The following is an 18,527-nucleotide window of genomic DNA, read 5'->3' as shown; positions in this document are numbered from 1 at the left end:
CTCAGCATGGCCTGAAGAGCGGTGCTACGTCCGCGCCCAGGATCCAAACCAGCGAAACCCTGGGCTGCTGAAGCGGAGCGCGTGAACCTAACAACTCAGCCATGGGGCCAGCCCCAGGAAATCTTATTAATTGAAAATTTCATAACTATCTTAACTCTTGCTACTAAAATCCTTTCCCTTTCCAAAGCATGAGTATTCAGCTTCTCCTAGAATTCTATGAGATATATTAATATTTTTCAAATACATCTCTTTTTACGCTTAAATAAACCAAAGTAGGTTTCTGTTATTTGCAACTAAAAGAAACAATTTAACTAACACAATGTTAAAACAAACCTAACTTATCTATTAATGTAAATTAGTTGGCACTTAATCACTTCAATCTCCTCTGGACTGTTCCAAGATCTTTTAAGTCTTGTTACAACACAATTCAAAGGATTTCAAAAGGCCATGACTCAGGGTCACACAACGTATTACCCGACTAGCACATTTTTTTTTTTAATTAAGCACTTAAAACTTCTTAAGACAGCATTTAGACCTACAAGTGACTTTAAGAGATTCAATCAGTTCAATCCTCTAATTTCAACCCACTAATGTCATCACCTCCACCATCCCTCTTCCCTTCAGACTAAAGAGCTTGCTTAGTTCTTGACAATTTTCTTCACTCTTCCTTAATATGACCTCCTCTATCTATATATCTAAATTTTTACAGCGAGTTCTTTGAAGGTTGCCAGATTTAGCAAGTAAAAATATAGGACACCCAGTTAAATTTGAATTTGATAAACAACAAATAAGTTTTTTAGTCTAAATATGTCTCAAATATTGCATGATGACTACAAAACTATTTGTTTATCTGAAATTCAAATTTAACTAGACAGACTGTATTTTATCTGAAAACTCTAGTTTTGTGGAGCCGAAAGAGTTAGCCAATAAGACCTATAGGCTACCCATTCTCTTTACATAACAGGAAATAGTGAATTAGAAGCAAAAGTTGAAGTTAGCTACACAATAATGACACAGACTGTTAGAGCTGACGGGGACCCTGGAGATGGCTAGTCCAGTGTTCTTACTTTTAAAGATCAGAGGAAGACTGTCCAATGACAATGAGTGACAACTGGGTTGGAACATGAGACCCAACTACAAATGACAAGAGAGATTCCTGATTTTCATTTGTTTTAAAAATTATTTCTAAAAACCCGGAAGAAAAAAGGAATTAGCATGTGAAAGAACAAATAAATTTCATAGCTCCAAACAATATTCCTACACCCGTCACCTTGACAGTCATTTCATGTTATTAAATGAACCAATTTGCTTCAACCAATAAAGCAAAACAACAACAAAATGAAACCAGTTAGAGATCACTCTTACAAAATGGAATAATTTAAGTAAATAAGGGTATGTATATAAAGCACCTGGTGTAAGGCCCTTCCCCTCCCAGCCCCTGGTTCCTCAGTTTAGAACACTACAGTGTTACAATAGCTTCGTACTTGGTCTCACTGTCTCCAAACTATAAATTATCCCCAACTTTGATATCAGAATAGCATTCCTAATATATTGCCCTCAAAAACATTTCAGTTAGTAAACAACGGCAAGATATTCAATTCATTTGATGTCAAATTGCCAATGAAAATATTCCTAAGTCCCCCTACAAGTTCACCAAAAGAATTTTGGTGATTCATTCAGAACAAAAACACTCTGTAATAAACACAGAGTATATTCTAAGGGTATAAACTAAGTACTTAGAAGTATAAAGTAGGGAGGACATGATTTCAAGTTCGGGTATTTACCGTAGAAGTAGTAGCTTTTGAGCTAGAATTTGAAGGATATACAGTGTTTCGGTTGGTGAAAGTAAGAAGTTAAAGGAAATTTCAAGTAGACAGAGCTTCATGAACAAGGGCATAAAGGTAGAGGAAAAAGTGCTTTACCATCTAGCCCCAATTTTCCAACTGTATTTTTCTTTCTATTGTGCCCCAATAGGGGCGCAGACACGATTCAAGTGTCATTTCCAAGATACAATGTAAGATTCCTACCTCCAAACCTCTGCTCAAGCCAAGCTGAGCAGGCCAAGCTTTCCCTTAACAACAGGGAACAAGTCTTGAGGGCTCTGTGACCCTCATATCATTTGCATAATACAGAGTAACGACAACATTAATTAAACCAATGTCCCCGTTTCCCTCAGCTTCTTCTCCCTTATGTAACATTCATTTATTTCCCTCTCCTTCAAACACTCCTAACTGACCAAACTAAAGAATATAAGTGTATTCACTGATTAATATACAAAACAGATAAGGAGAAAACTATCTTTAAAAACAAAGTTTCAGGGCTGGCCCAGTGGCGCAGCAGTTAAGTTTGCACATTCCGCTTCGGCAGTTCAGGGTTCACCGGTTCACATCCCAGGAATGGACCTACACACCGCTTTTCAAGCCATGCTGTGGCAGGTGTCCCATATATAAAGTAGAGGAAGATGGGCACAGATGTTAGCTCAGAGCCAATCTTCTTCAGCAAAAAGAAGAGGATTGGTGGCAGATCTGAGCTCAGGGCTAATCATCCTCAAAAAAACCCACAAAGTTTCTACTTAAATATGTGAAACATTCCCTCTAATCTTCCTCTAGTCCCTCTCTCCCCCACCTCTACTTCCTACTCCACACACCCTTTCCTCCTTGAGTTTGTGATTCTGCATAAAACTAAGTTTCCCTCCCATTTTAGATTTTTTTGATAAACAGCAACAATAGCAGGGACGGACTGTCCTTTCACCTATTTGAAACTTTGACAAACAGGACACAATAAAGGCTTTGTGTTCATGCTGAGGAGAGAAGGAGCAAAAGAGGAACGGAAGGGGAATTTGATAAGGAATAGAAGATCAACCTGGAGCCCAGCCTGTCTAGAGGAACGAGGGTTAGAAATACTCTAGTTAAGCCATAAAAACAAAATTCTTTTATTCTAATCACTAAATTTGCAAGAACGGGCCCTTAAAAACAGCACACATGCCTATATATTAAATATTTTTCTTTTGTTAGACAAAATTATAAATTACCCCTCAGATAAGTGGAAGTTATCTAATAATCAAGTCTTTAAAAAGTCTCTTACAATGAAAGAACAAATTACTAATTGGAAAAAGACATTCACCAGAAATGACCTTCACCATTATAGTTTTAAAGGCTTACACATGTATTCTAAGGCAATCAAGAAAAATAAATAAAATTTAACACACTATTAACTAGGGGTCTAGACTCACAGCTTCAAGTATAGTAAATAAATACACCTTTTGAATACCATTTTATAAAGCAATACAATAAGTGGTTACATGTAAAAATCAGAAATATATTTATTGGATGAATTGGGGGTAGATCTCAATGTTAAGCAAACGGGTACTTGTACTAAAACTTCTAGTGAGAGCATCATCTCTGGACTCAAAAAGTGCTGTATCTCCAACAAATGAGATGAAAGTGAAAATGTTGTACCCCAGGATTGGAAAATACTGAAAAGCTAGCTCTGATCATTATGAAGACACTAATATCAAAGTGAATATAAATAATCTTGTATTTACTGTTCTGTGAAATATGCCTGTAAAAATATTGAAATTTAAATTATTCTCTATAAATGCACGTATGCATGCATGCACATGTGACTAAATTAATAAATAAAAACAAGGCTATTTCATCTTCATCTTTGGATGTTTGGTCAATAAATTTTGGAAGCAATTTTCTCACTGGGGAAAAGGGAGGCTGCCTTGGATTTGAAGTCAATTTACATTCAGACACACACAGTATTGGATTATTAAAAAAAAACCTGTTCTTTGTCCTCTAGAATTTCCTGAGGGCACTGCTGAATTCTGACTTGTAGAACTGTTTGCCCCTTTTGAAATGGCTCCACGTTGTTGTTTTTGAGTTGGTATTTCTTCTACGTCCCTAACAGGGAGTCTACTTCTAGATTCAGATTCAACATTTATTGGAGATCTATTCCTTACTGTGAACCATGATAGATACTTTCACAAAGCATTTACACATTCATACAAACATTCAACTGGATCATGGTTTACTAAAACCGAGTTTTGCTGGTAAAAGCCAGAAAATGAAAGTGACAGGATGAGATGGGAGAGAAAAAGGCAAACTGGTTCTTATGTAGGGTGACAAGGTGGCAGACCTTATTTTCCTGATCCACAGCAGCATGATGTCAACTGATAGGAAAGGTGAACAATTATTTAAGCAATTTAGCATTAAAAATTTTACTGAACAAAACTCTACCCTAAAACTCTTTATTTCTGTTTCTGGAAGAGGGAGTTACTTACCTCTGCCTCTGCCGTCAACTGTATCTTCTTTGCTATCAACTGTTTTATGTCAATCTGACCTAAGGAAAGAAAAAAATGTAACTCTTAAGTTGATGGATACAGCTACCTACCAGCATTATCTAAATCATAAAGCTGAAAAACAAACAAGCAAAAAAGGATGACTATGTAAACTATGGTACAGCCACAAAACACAACACAGTTCTTAAAAATGAAGCATGGGTTGGGACTGGCCCCGTGGCTGAGTGGTTAAGTTTGTGCGCTCTGCTTCAGCGGCCCAGGGTTTCGCCCGTTCGAATCCTGGGCGCGGACATGGCACCGCTCATCAAGCCATGCTGAGGCGGCATCCCACATGCCACAACTAGAAGGATCCACAACTAAAAATACACAACTATGTACCGGGGGGCTTTGGGAGAAAAAGGAAAAATAACATCTAAAAAAAAATGAAGCATGGGCAATATAAATAGAAGGAAACATATACATAAAAATGCTATGTAGAAAAAAGAAAATTCCTATATGTACACACAATAATTACAACTATATTAATAATATGATGCTGTAACATCCAATTCTGACAGCATGGAAAATTTGATTCTCTGAATGGATCCTGCAACTCTGACTACTAAAATGCACAAGCAACAACAAATAAATTGGACTTCATCAAAATTTTCAAAAGACTTTTCTGCTGCAAAGGACACCACTAAGAAAGTCAAAAGACAAACCCTCAGGATGGGAAAAAATATTTGCAAATCTGGTCAGGAACTTATATCCAGAATATATAAAGAACTTTTACAACTCAGTAATAAACAAATAATTTAAACATAGGCAAAGTATCTGAACAGACATTTCCCCAAAAAAGATATACAAATGGCCAAGACCACATGAAAAGATGTTCAACATCACTGACCATAAGGGAAATGTAAATCAAAACCACAGTGAAATATCACTTCACAACCACCTAGGATGGCTATAATCAAAAACACATAACAAGTGTTGGCCATGTTACACCTGAAACTTCAACAAAGTTATGCGTCAGCTATATCTCAAAAAAGCCAGGGGGGGATAAAAGTTGTACATGCAGGAAACTTTGAGAAAACTGTTACTTTGGGGATTGGGTATGATGGTTCTTCGGCAATGCAATTAGAGAAGTGTTTATAAACACCTGTAACAATGATGTTTATAAGAGTGGTACCCACTTGGTACGAATAGTTTAACTGGGGGGAAAAACTGTTGGTCAGAATGTGGAGAAATTAAAACCCCCTGACATTGCTGGTAGGAATGTAAAATGATGCAGTGCTTTTAAAAAACAGACTGGAAGTTCCTCAAAAGGCTAAACACAGAGCTACTATATGACCCAGAAATTCCACTCCTAGGTATATAAACAAGAGAAATGAAAACATGCCCACCCAAAAATCTGTACGTGAATGCTTACAGCAGCATTATTCATAATAAAAGAAAGTGAAAACAACTCAAATATCCATCAACTGATAAACAGATTAATAGAATGTGGTCTATCCATATAATGGAATACTACCCAGCAATAACAGGAAAGAAACGCTGATAGATGCTATAACATGGATGAAACTTGCAAACATTATGCTAACTGGAAGAAGTCAGTCACAAAAGACTATATATTGCTTGATTCCATTCACACGAAATGTCCAGAACAGACAACTCTAGAGACAGACAAAAGACTGATAGTTGCCCAGGGATGATGGGAGTGGTGGGAAAGCGGAATGACTGCTAATGGGTACAAGGGTTTTTTTGCGCGGCGGGGGGGGGGGAGTGGGGAATGATGAAAATATTCTAAAATTCATTTCATTTTAACTTCCGTGTTCTCAAAGATTCCTTTCTACATATTAAGTCACAGTAACATAGTTTGTTTAATTTGACTAATTGAGGTAATAATTAAGGAATCCTTAATTAATCTGACTTGATAATCTTTTTTTCATGATATTAAAGAAAAATTGGATTTTAAAGCTATTAAAATATTTTTATGAGAATTTGTTGGTCTGTATGACTTCCATATGTATTGTATATTGTGATTTATTACTGCCACAGATTTGCACACAGTTTTTAATTTTCATACTAAACCACAGTACTATTATAATTTAAGTAAGCAGCCAGAGTAATCAACGTCTGCCCTTTTAATAAATTACGGGTAGAGTTCATTTTGAATGCAGTTTGCCTTTATTCATTAATAGTTTGTCTTCACATATAATATCTTGCATAATAACCTAGCTATATTTTAGCTTTTGATGAATTTATTAAAAATTTTTAAAGTTCTTCTTTGGCAAAACATTCATAGCTTAAAGCAACATTTTTAAGATAACAAAAACTAAGTGTTAATGCAAAAGTTAATGTCCACCCTACTAAACTTGGGGCCCACTAACGTTGCTTACACCGCTCATTCTGCTTGCTAAAAGTCTTAATTACTGGAACTTCTTGTTAAGGTCAGATTTGTCTTTGAGTTAGAGTTTTATCAGAATTTACTTAAGTTTAATATAGACTTAGTCATCTTGAAATAGTACCTCTTTAGTTCCTATATTTTTTTCAAAGCATATCCTCAAATACTATAGTATCTTCTTACAGAAAAAGAATTTTATGATCTGATAGTAAATGTCCTTATTTTTCCTTTTCAAGTGAAATGTCAAGTTACCTCTTCTACTATGGGAACCAATAAATATCAGATATCATCATGGGTACAGACCTTCTGCACAGATACATGAATGAAAGAGAACAGAACAAGTGTTGACACATGAAGCAGAGGACTACAACTTCTAGTTTGCTATCTTTGTCTTTGCCAAAAACTATGATAACGTAACTTCGTATCATTTCAGTAGTATATTTTTTAATGAGTATTTATATTTTCTCATCTGCTCTTTGTGGTAATAATTTGAGTATTTTTGTTTCAATATAACAATTGCTATTGTGCATTATGCCTAAAAGGAAGAGTGAAGGGCACTCAAATTTATAAGATATGTAATTTTCCAGAAATATTTACTTTGCCAGAATGAACTTTGGGGGGGTGCATGTGGGGTAATTTAAATTTAATAACCCTCTCTTCTCTTTTTGTTTTTTTTTTAAGGAAGATTAGCCCTGAGCTAACATCTGCAGCCAATCCTCCTTTTTTTGCTGAGGAAGACTGGCCCTGAGCGAACATCTGTGCCCATCTTCCTCTACTTTATATGTGGGATGCCTACCACAGCATGGCTTGCCAAGCAGTGCCATATCTGCACCTGGGATCTGAACCGGCAAACCCCAGACCACCGAAGCAGAATGTGCGATACTTAACTTCTGCGCCACTGGGCCAGCCCCTCTTCTCCTTATTCTAAAAGCAATGTTCGTTACAGAAAATTAAAAACCCAAACCCCCTTCCCCAAAAAAGGTTCACCCGTTATCCTATGGTGTTCAAGTAACTAACATTAATATTTTGGTAAATATCATTTGTCCCTTTACTTTGGCAAATATACATACTATAAATATACATATTATAAAAATGGACTCATTATACATATTATTTTGTTACCTTTTTTCACTTAATAACTCACGAACATCCTTCCATGTCACTATGCCTCCTGCTACATCATTTTTACTGGCCTATTGTTTTCTTTTTATGACTGAGATATAATTTATTTAATCCTCTATTGGACATTTAGACTACTTATATCTTTTCACAATACTTCACCTGGAAAAAGGGCATGGAGAATGAGAAGGTCCAAAATGCATCTAATGAAAGGTCTATAAAGACGGACAAAATTTGAAGTGACAATGGCTGAGAACTTTCCAGAACTGTTGAAAGAAGCCAATCCTCAAAGTAAGGTCACAGAATCCTAAGAAAGGTAAATAAAAATCTACACTTACATACTAGAGACATCATAGTGAAACTGAGTAATACAGAAGTTTATTTAAAACAACAACAAAAAACACCTCTTAAAAACAACCAGAAAGAAAATATCACCTACAAGAGAACTGCAATTATGCTGGGTGCCTGACTTATCAACACCCACAGTAGAAGCCAGCAGACAGTAGAATAGTATCTGCAGTTGTGGGCAGTGGTGGTGTTTACGACTGGCAAGGAGGCTAGAGGTCCTATCATGAAGAACCTGTATGTATCATAACAAAGGCTTCGAGGAAACTAAGAATTTTAAGCAGGAAAGTAACTGATCTGATATTGGAAAGCCCACTCTGGCAGGAGAGGATGAGAAAGACCACAGAGAGAAATGCAATAAATCCAGACAAGAAACGATGTTGTCAAAAATCACAATGGCAATGAGAATGGACAGGAGAGGATAAATTTTGAAGATATTCACAAACTGGTAACTGATTAGATAAGAAATATAAGGATAAGACAAATATTTGATTTTTCTATGAATTGTAAGAATACATTTTTAATTTAATTCTCTACTATCTACGATCAGACCATAGTTTCATAAATACGCCATTATTTCATATATAAATGAATACATAAGCTTCTTCCCTTCAACTAACTCAATTACCATGGGGGGATGAGGAAGAAGACATTGCAAAAGATTACTTCTCCCTCCTGTGCATCACTTCCAAAAGGAACCTGTCTCTCCATAAATAACGTAACCACTGTTACACATTGGCTTTTACGAGTCAGGGGCTAGGAAATAGGGAAAGGGAGTTTTTGCTCACATTTAGACTAGAGTCTCTGAAGGCCCCACTCAAAATGACAGTAAAGTTATGTAAATAGAAGAAAAATATGTTAAAACCCAATTCATTTTCCTTTGCCTTAAAATTAACTTCATACAATAGTCAAAAGAAAATTTCTTTACTTTCTTCCTACCCAAGAGTTAAAAAACTCAATGTCAAAAAGCCAAAAGAATAATGCCCTAAAAGCTAACATGCAATGATTTAAAGAACTATGTACAGACATCCAACCACATAAGTCAAGTCAAGGCTTCTAAATTTCTAAAACATTGACCCTGAAATAGTGATAAGCCGGGACCAAGGGTTATGCAATTTCTGAAATATCACTAACTGATAACTAAGCATTAACTGCTCATATCTAATTAGTAGACCCAAGGACAAATCCTTAAGGAAAGCTACTCTAGATTGTTTTTATCCTAAGCCTCTGACCTCCAAAACATCAGACTTGCAATATTTATCTTCATGAACACTACCTAACAGTTGTAAAGTCTACTAGATTTAATTGGAATATTTAAAATTTACTCCTTGATGTATCAAAAATCTTATTTTAACCAGTTTTAATTAAGATCTAAAATCATTACATGCTTTACCACCTTAAAAAAAGAGACTGTACCATACACAATCTTCATGTCAAATAAAAGGATCATCCATTGTACTGCACTATTATAGTGATACCTTTAGTAAATCTGAAATGAGAGCATTGAGGCCCACATTAAACAGCGCCAGAGTTATGCCTTTCTACTTGGGTTGCTTCTTCATGGTTCACCAAATCTCTTCCCGTAACAATGCTATTTTTATACTACTATGCCAAATCTACTGCTAATGTTATCCACAAGAAGAGACCAATAACCAAGTATGTTAAATTGGCAACTCATTTATTCATTCAATTATATCCTCATCATTCACTAAATAAAAACCCACTGAGGATCCAATGATATACAGGGTACTAGGCACGTATTCCAAACCCTTCACTTAGGATCGCAGGAGAAACATGCAAACACAGATAATTACAATACACAGAGGGCTGTGGGAGCATGGGGGTGGAGGGAGCTTTTGCAAAAGAAGTCAATATTTGAGCTGAATCTCAAATGATAAAGAAAAATCATGGTGAACAGGTGCTGGAAAGAAAGATTATAGCATGGAGACTTGTAAGGACTTGGGTTTGCTGGGACTTGAACCTGGGTCAAATGCCTCCAGGTGCCAAGCTCTCTGTTTTATAATACTGTACTTACTAGGCTTTTGCCTAATGGCAGCTTTTATCTACTTATTTTCTAAGTTACCAGTTACTTTCTAGATCAGGGCTATTCAACAGAAATATAATGTGAGCCACCTATATAATTTTAAATTTCCTAGGAGCCACATTAAAAGTAATAGAAACAGGTGCAACTGAGTCTTTGAAATGTAATACGTGCTCTACAATTACACTGTTATCTCAATTCAAATTAGCCACATTTCAAGTGCTCAACAGGACCATACTGAAGAGGGTAGTTCCAGTGCCTACCATACTGAACAGTGTAGCCAGTGAATCAGGAGTCAGCACATTTCTTCTGTAAAGAACCAGACAGTATTTTAGGCTTTGGGGGCCATATGGTCCAAAAGCACTACAAACATAAACAAATGAATGTGGCTGTGTTTGCCAACTCCTGTTCTGGATGGCTGACTTTACTGTAAATCTGCCTGACAAATAAAACTGACATGAACATACACATGATTTTTTATAATCTAACATAACTATGGTGAACACTGTTGGTTGCTTCCCTAACAAGGGCATGTGTTTCATTTCCCTTGCAGAGATTAATTTAAGAATGGGCATGAGCATTGGCAGCACAAAGATGACCCAGTCAAGCTGGTTTACTGAGAAGAGTTTAAAGAGGGCCTTTCTGTAAAAGTGTGGGCAGAGTTTAAGAAAAGCAACAAAGGATGGTGTGGAATTCTGGAGCTAGTAACAAACATCAGGAAAGCAAAAAGGGCAAAGGAGAGAAACGGTTAAGGAAAGCCAAAGAGAACTCCCCTTTGTTTCTCCAAACTCCTCTTCCCAAGCCCCTTAGCTCTATAAAGACCCCCTGCTTTCTGCTTTCCTTAAGGCGAATTTGAGAGAACTTATCCTCTCACCTTCTCATTCCGGCCGATTCAAATAAACCTTTCTCCATCTCCAAGCACCCATGTCTCAGTGATTGGCTGACTGCACATCAGGCACAGGAACTTGAGATTAACAGGTTCAGTATCAAGAAAAGCAAGATAGTTGATACTATTTCTATTTTAAAAGTAAAGAAACTAAAATTCAAAGAAATTAATATCTTGCCCACAGTCACATGGCAGGTAATTGAGCCTGAACTAAAACCTGTCTTCTGACCACTTAGCCATGCAACATAAAAAATAAAAATTAAAAAGAAATCAAGGCCTACTTATAATGACTAAATTCCTAAAGATGACTAAGGAGTACTAAGCAGTGACTAGCAACCATTTTTTCAAGTTTCAGTTCTTTTTTTTTAATTTTTTCCTTTTTTTTCTCCCCAAAGCCCCCCTGTACCTTAGTTGTGGGTCCTTCTAGTTGTGGCATGTGGGATGCCAGCTCAGCACGGCCCAATGAGCAGTGCCATGACCACGCCCAGGATTTGAACCAACAGAACACTGGGCTGCCACAGCAGAGCACACAGACTTAACCACTCAGCCACAGGGCCGGCCCCAAGTTTCAGTTCTTTTAATGAACATTTTCTTTCTCTCCCAGTGGCAAGTATAGAATTGGCTAATTGCTAATTGGCACTGACATAGCATAGGTTTTTATCCTCTAAAGAAGTTCAAACTCATCTTAAAATCCTGATTATTTTCTAAAAACTCTCATTGACCATGCCTTAGAAGACCCACATCCTGGCCTCGCTTTGCTCTACCAGACCTCAAACACCTTTCAAAATTCTCAACTAATCACACGTATGCACTACTGTGGAAAATGGAATCTGAACTGGAAATGAGTACATAAACATTCATACGGAAAGGAGATTTAATAGATAACATTCAAACAACTGGCTAGCCATTTTGGAAAACTATAAAATTAGATCCCTAACATTTATTATTCAAAATAAATTTCAGGGGCCAGCCACACGGCTGAGTGGTTAAGTTCGAGTGCTCCACTTTGGTGGCCCAGGGTTTCGCCAGGTCAGATCCTGGGCGCAGACATGGCACTGCTCATCAGGCCATGCTGAGGCAGCATCCCACATGCCACAACTAGAAGGACCCACAACTAAAATATACAACTATGTACTGGGGGGATTTCAGGAGGAAAAAAAATAAATAAATTTCAGATGAGTCAAAAATTTGAATATAAAAAACCCTAAAAGTAAGTAAAAACTTCATCTGTTTTCCTTTTTCATAATTTTGGATGATTTCTAAGCAGGAAAAGAAATCTAAATGCAGTAAAAGAATACTTGATTACATAAAAACTAAACGTGGCAAGGTGCACCATAAGCAAAGTCAAAAGACAATTAGCTAGTTAAAAAATATTCGCAGCACATGATAGTCAAAGGATTAATTTCCTTACTATAGAAAGAGCTCTTTAAAAAAAATAAAAGAAAAATAATAGAGACCAGATAAGGAACAAAAATGGGCAAAGGATACGAACAAGGCCTTTAAAGAAAAAACACATAGTCAATAAATATATGTAAAAAGTTCTTCACCTCATTTATTATTTATGAGAAAAAATTTATGCTATATGCTATACTGGTTTTCACCCATCAAATTAGCAAGTTTAAAAAAAGATTGGGGGCTGGCCCCATGGTGTAGTGGTTAAGTTCAGTGCACTCCACTTCAGTGGCCTGGGTCCAGATCTCGGACACAGACCTACACCACTCATCAGCCACGCTGTGGCAGCAACCCACATATAAAATAGAGGAAGACTGGCACAGATGTTACCTCAGGGCTAATCTTCCTCAAGCAAAAAGAAAAAAAAGAGGAAGATCGGCAGCAGATGTTAGCTCAGGGCAAATCTTCCTCAGCAAAAAAAAAGGATTGGTAACACATATTGGCAAGAGTATAGGGAAAAAATATAGACAGGAGTGTAAACTGGTGTAACATTTTTAAAAGGAAATTTAGTAATATCTAAATTTTAAATACAGAAACTCTGACCCAGCAATCTCATTTTTGGGAATGTATCCTACAAGTATACTAGGCACAAGTAGACAAAGATAGTGTTTCAAGGTTGTTCTCCGCAGCACTGTTTATAATATTGAAACTCTGGAAACAATCTAAACGCCTATCAATAAGGGACAAGTTAGATAAATTACCAAGCATTTGTGCAACAGAAACACTACACAAATACTTTTAAAAGAATTATACTTACATACACTGAATAAAAAGATGTCTAAGATTTACTAAATTTAGAGAAAGCAAATTGCAGAAGATATCCCAAATATGATCCCACAAGTAGGAAAAAAGCTTGATTATTTAAGGGAAGAATTATTATTTTATGAATTTCTACAGTGTTTGAATTTTTCAATGAGTATATATTACTTTAAAAAGTTTATAATCAAATTTCAGCAATGTGCTTTTTAATGAAACCAAACTATCTTGTATTTCTTGAGCAAGGACTAATGGAAGAGGAAACAGCCCCAACTTATTTAGCATGAGGACAAAAGACTGAGATTTTTAAAGGTGTATTATGGGAAATCTACAAAGGCAATAAATGGACATACAAATCACGATTAGTCTATAACTCTTTTAAAGCAATAAATAAATTTCTATTCCATAATCAAAATAATCCAGGAAGTATAATTTTAACTTTTTTTTATTGGTCTATTTTTCTTTTATCGCCATCCCTGTATCAACTGTGTTGGTTACCCATAAATGCAATAAAAGAATTAGCCTATTACCATCAGACTTTTACATCATCATATAATCTTATTTTAAAATCAAAAGAGATCATTTTTGGTAGAAATATTAGATTTCATGTAGATTATAATTCTCAGGTGATCTATTATATAGCGGGGAACTGTAAAGCTCTCTTAGGATAGGGGACAGAAAAGTTGCCAGCACCATTAACAAGAAGATAAAATAGCTTAATGAACCTAGTGCTATATAGCCATAAACTGTGCTTTCAGATTTGCTCTCCTGGGTTTTGCACAAGAGGAAATCTAAGCACTGATAGGATACAGTCATCCACACAGGGAGGTAGTCAGTCAATGACTACACACAGTAAGCCCCATCTTCTGACTTCCTCCTGCCTTTCCAATTTTGTCTTCCTATCCGTGAAAACAAACCACAAATCCATCTGTGCTACCTCCCTGAATAGCCTCCTCTAAAAGCAAACAAAATGCCGTACACGTAACACTGTACTATCTTAACTCCATAGCTTTGCAAACTCAGACCTTTCCCCTGGCTTGAAAGCTCTCTCCCAGTCTCTTCTTCAAAGGCTAAACTGAAATCCTACTTCTTCTGTGAGACACCTTCTTCCATTCTAAAGCAAGTACTCCCGACCGCGTTGGACTCCTACACCATTTAGTTACTATAATTTACCTAACTCCTATTTATAACATGGGACTGTCTTCTGTTTCAGTATCTTATTCATCTGAACCTCCCTACTAGCAAACCTAATACACTGCCTTATATATAGATCAAAGGGGTTTAATCTCAGTGTTGCATGTAAAGGCACAATTAAATGACTACTAAGAGCAAGTCGTTTTGTTGTTGTTGAGGAGATTCTCCCTGAGCTATCATCTGTGCCAATGCTCTATTTTGTATGCTGATCGCCGACACACCATGGCCACTGACGAGTGGTGTAGGTCCACGCCTGGGAACCAAACCCAGGCCGCTGAAGTGGAGTGCACCGAACTCAACCACTAGGCGATGGGGCTGGCCCCAAGCAATTCTTATTCTAAGAACCTAGAATTCCAAGATTAAACTTTTGATAAAATTATTAAAACTAGATTCCAGAATGTTCTTGCTAAGAAGAAAAGATTAAAAAAGTACAAGCTCAGGCTGGCCCCATGGTTTGCGCACTCTGCTGCAGCAGCCGGTTTGGATCCTGGGCACGGACATGGCACCACTCATCAAGCCATGCTGAGGCGGCATCCCACATGCCACAACTAGAAGGACCCACAACAAAAAATATACAACCATGTACAGGGGGGCTTTGGGGAGAAAAAGGAAAAACTTTTTAAAAATCTAAAAAAAACAAGCTCTTCCATCAAATTTTCCCGCCTAAATTTTTCTAGCAATTACCCCTTAAAAAAAATCATAAAATTGGGGTCAGCCCCATGGTCGAGTGGTTAAGTTTGGGTGCTCTGCTTTAGTGGCCCAGGGTTTCACTGGTTCAGATCCTGGGCACGGACCTAGCACTGCTCATCAGGCCATGCTGAGGTGGCATCCCACATAGCACAACCATAAGGACCTACAACTAGAATACACAACTACGTACTGGGGGACTTTGGGGAGAAGAAACAGGGGAAAAAGAAGATTGGGAACAGATGTTAGCTCAGGTGCCAATCTTTAAAAAAAAAAAAAAGAAAAAAGAGAATAAAATTGATTGTCTAATATTTTCCCCAGTAGAACACTTTTATGTGTGGTTACATTCCTGCTCCAGAGCTTGGCAACATATAGAGAGAAAACCAGGAAGAATATCTCATTAGAAGCCAAAGGCAAATAGGCCTCCTTTTCTTTCAAAATAGTCAATCAAGTTATGCTTCACATCCCATTATTTAAAAACAAATATACCCATTACATCTGGGCAAAATTATATTCAAATAATTTTCAGCAATTCTCCTAAAACACAAATTTGCCTCAAATACATTACACCCCAGAAAAAAAAATCATTGACAATATTTTGTTTGCCTTCTTAGAATCTGAAACATTTTCAAGATTATGTTTGAGCACAATTATTTTTTTTAAAAAAAGTTAGAAAGCTGTCAAAGAAAGTATCAGCTAGAATCTTCCACTTCTTGTGACTAATCTTCCTCTAATGAACTAAGATATTCAAACTCAATCTTTTGACCTTAAAAGCTATAAAAAGTACTAATTAATATTCAATAACTTTATTGCTGCTAGTAATTATATCATGTCTCATTCTACAAAGCATTTTTCAAGCAAGTGGAATTTCTTCTCTCTTGAAATGCCATATAGTTTATTCAAAAGGTCACATGATCCACGAATGAAAAAAAGTTGGAGGTAACAGGCACTCTCATACTGCTACTGGGAGTGCACAACTTCCAAAAGGCAATTTGGCAATACTTACCCAAAAACTCTTATAAATATGCATTCCCCTTGACCTAAAAACAATTTCTAGGAATGTATCCAAGAAAAAACCATAAATGCTTGAACTTTTGCTTATCTGCCTTTTCTAAAATAAACATGTTTTGCCTTCATAGTAAGAAAAAAAATGTACTCTCAACTTATTCAGTTGATTAAGGCTCTATGTGGACTGGCCAGTTTTATGATTAGATGCTTATATTGGGTGAAGGAGCAAGATTACAGGATAAAAATGATATTAACTTTTTTCCTATATTTTTGCCAAGAGACTCAAAATTTGTTACAAAAGGACTGTTGTTCTCTATGTTCAGATTTATGTACATATCCCAAAGAACACTGATATTGAATAAAGTATATTGATTTAGTTAATATTGGTGAAACACTTCAAACAGTGCCTGGCAATGATAAATCTATGTTAGTGGTTGTTATTAGTATTATATTAACTAACAAGCTATCAAATGAACAAAGCAGCAAAATAAAAGGCAGTCAAGAATAAGTACTATCTGCAAATTAGAGAAAGGTAGGGAACTTCCTCAACCTGATAAAAGGCATCTACCAAACCCCACAGCTAACATAATTAATGGAAGGACTGAAAGCTTTCTCCCCACAATCAGAAATAAGACAAGGATGTCCACTCTTGCCAATTCTATTCAACACTCTACCTGAATTCTAGCAAGTGCAATTAGTCAAGAAAATGAACGGAAAGGCATGCAGATTGGAAATGAAAAAGTAAAACTAACTCTTATTTGCAGGTGGCATGATCTTATACATAGAAAATAACACAAAACTCACACAAAAAAACTATTAGAGTTAATAAATGAATTCAGTAAGGTTGCAGGATATAATTTCAATATACAAAAACCAGCTGCATTTCTACACAGTAGCAACAATTGGAAAATGAAATTAACAAATAATTCCATTTACAATAGCATCAAAAGGAACAAGATATTTAGGAATAAATTTAACAAAAAAGTATAAAACATATTCTAAAAGCTATAAAACATTGTTGAAAGAAATTAAAGACGACCTCGGTAAATGGAAAGACATCCAGTGTTCACGGATTGAAAGACTTAATATTGTTAAGATGGTATATTAGTTTCCTGTGGTTGTTGTAACATATTACCACAAACTTGGTGGCCTAAAACGACAGAAATTCATTCTCTCACAGTTCTGGAGGCTGAGCTGAAATCAACGTGTCACAGAAGGGCCACACTCCCTCTGGAGACTCTAGGGAGATCTGGTTCTTTTCAGCTTTTCAGCTTCTGGTAGCTGCCAGCATTCCTTGGCTTCTGGCCATAGCACTCTAATTTTCAGGCCAGAATCTACAAATCTCTCTCAGCTCCATCTTCACATCACTTTCTGTTGTGTTTGTGGTCTAATCTCCCTCTGCCTCCTACTTATGACATATGTGACTGCATTTAGGGCCCATGTGGATATTCAGGACAATTTCACCTCAAGATTTTCAACTTAATTATATCTGCAAAGACCCCTCTGCCCCTTTTCCTGCCATATAAAGTATTCACAGGTTCCAGGTTTTATGACCTTTTGGCAGGGGGGGCATTTTCAGCTTGCCACAGATGCCAAAACTCCTGAAACTGATGTGGCTATCCATATGCAAAAGAATGAAGTTGAAGCCTTATCTTATACATATATGAAAATTAACTAAAAATGGATTACTGACCTAAATGTAAGACTCAAAACTATAAAACTCCTAGAAGAAAACATAGGAGGAAAGCTTCATGACATTGGGCTTGGCAATGATTTCCTGGATATGACACCAAAAGCACAGGCAACAAATGCAAAAACAGACAAATGTGATCATATCAAACTTAAAAACTTCTGTGCATCAAAGGACACAATCAACAGAGTGAAAAGGCAACCTAAGGAATGCGGGAAAATATTTGTAAATCATCTATCTGACAAGTGGTTAATTTCCAGAATATAACCCCAAAACTCAACTCAAGATCTCCTACAACTCAACAAAAAACCAACCCAACTAAAAAATGGCCAAAGGACATGAATAGACATTTCTCCAAAAAAGATACACAAATGGGCAACAGGTATATGAAAAGCTGCTCAATATCACTAATTATTAGAGAAATGCAAATCAAAACCACCATGAGGTATCACCCCAAACTCATTAGGATGACTACTATTTAAAAAACAAAAACAAAACAGAAAATAACAAGTACTGGTGAGGATGTGGTGAAACTGGAACCCTTGTGCACCACTGGTGGGATTTAAAATGATCTACTGGTTCAGATCCTGGGCATGGACATGACGCCACTCATCAGGCCATGCGGAGGCGGCATTCCACATAGCACAACCAGAGGCACTC

General features: G+C 36.6%; 1 protein-coding gene across 1 annotated transcript in view; it reads right to left on the bottom strand.

Annotated features, from left to right (window-relative positions):
- The window catches only part of SOAT1 (sterol O-acyltransferase 1), an 80,095-nt gene that overhangs the window by 39,516 nt on the left and 22,052 nt on the right, over positions 1-18,527 (bottom strand). Inside the window, exon 3 of the mRNA XM_046682951.1 lies at positions 4,286-4,344. Within this exon, the coding sequence (XP_046538907.1) occupies positions 4,286-4,344 (59 nt within the window). The remainder of the gene's footprint in view (positions 1-4,285; positions 4,345-18,527) is intronic.

This window comes from Equus quagga, chromosome 13 (genome assembly GCF_021613505.1).
Source record: "Equus quagga isolate Etosha38 chromosome 13, UCLA_HA_Equagga_1.0, whole genome shotgun sequence".
Classification (NCBI taxonomy): domain Eukaryota; kingdom Metazoa; phylum Chordata; class Mammalia; order Perissodactyla; family Equidae; genus Equus; species Equus quagga.
Note: the sequence above shows the minus strand (reverse complement) of the source record. Positions and strands in the feature narration are given on the sequence as shown.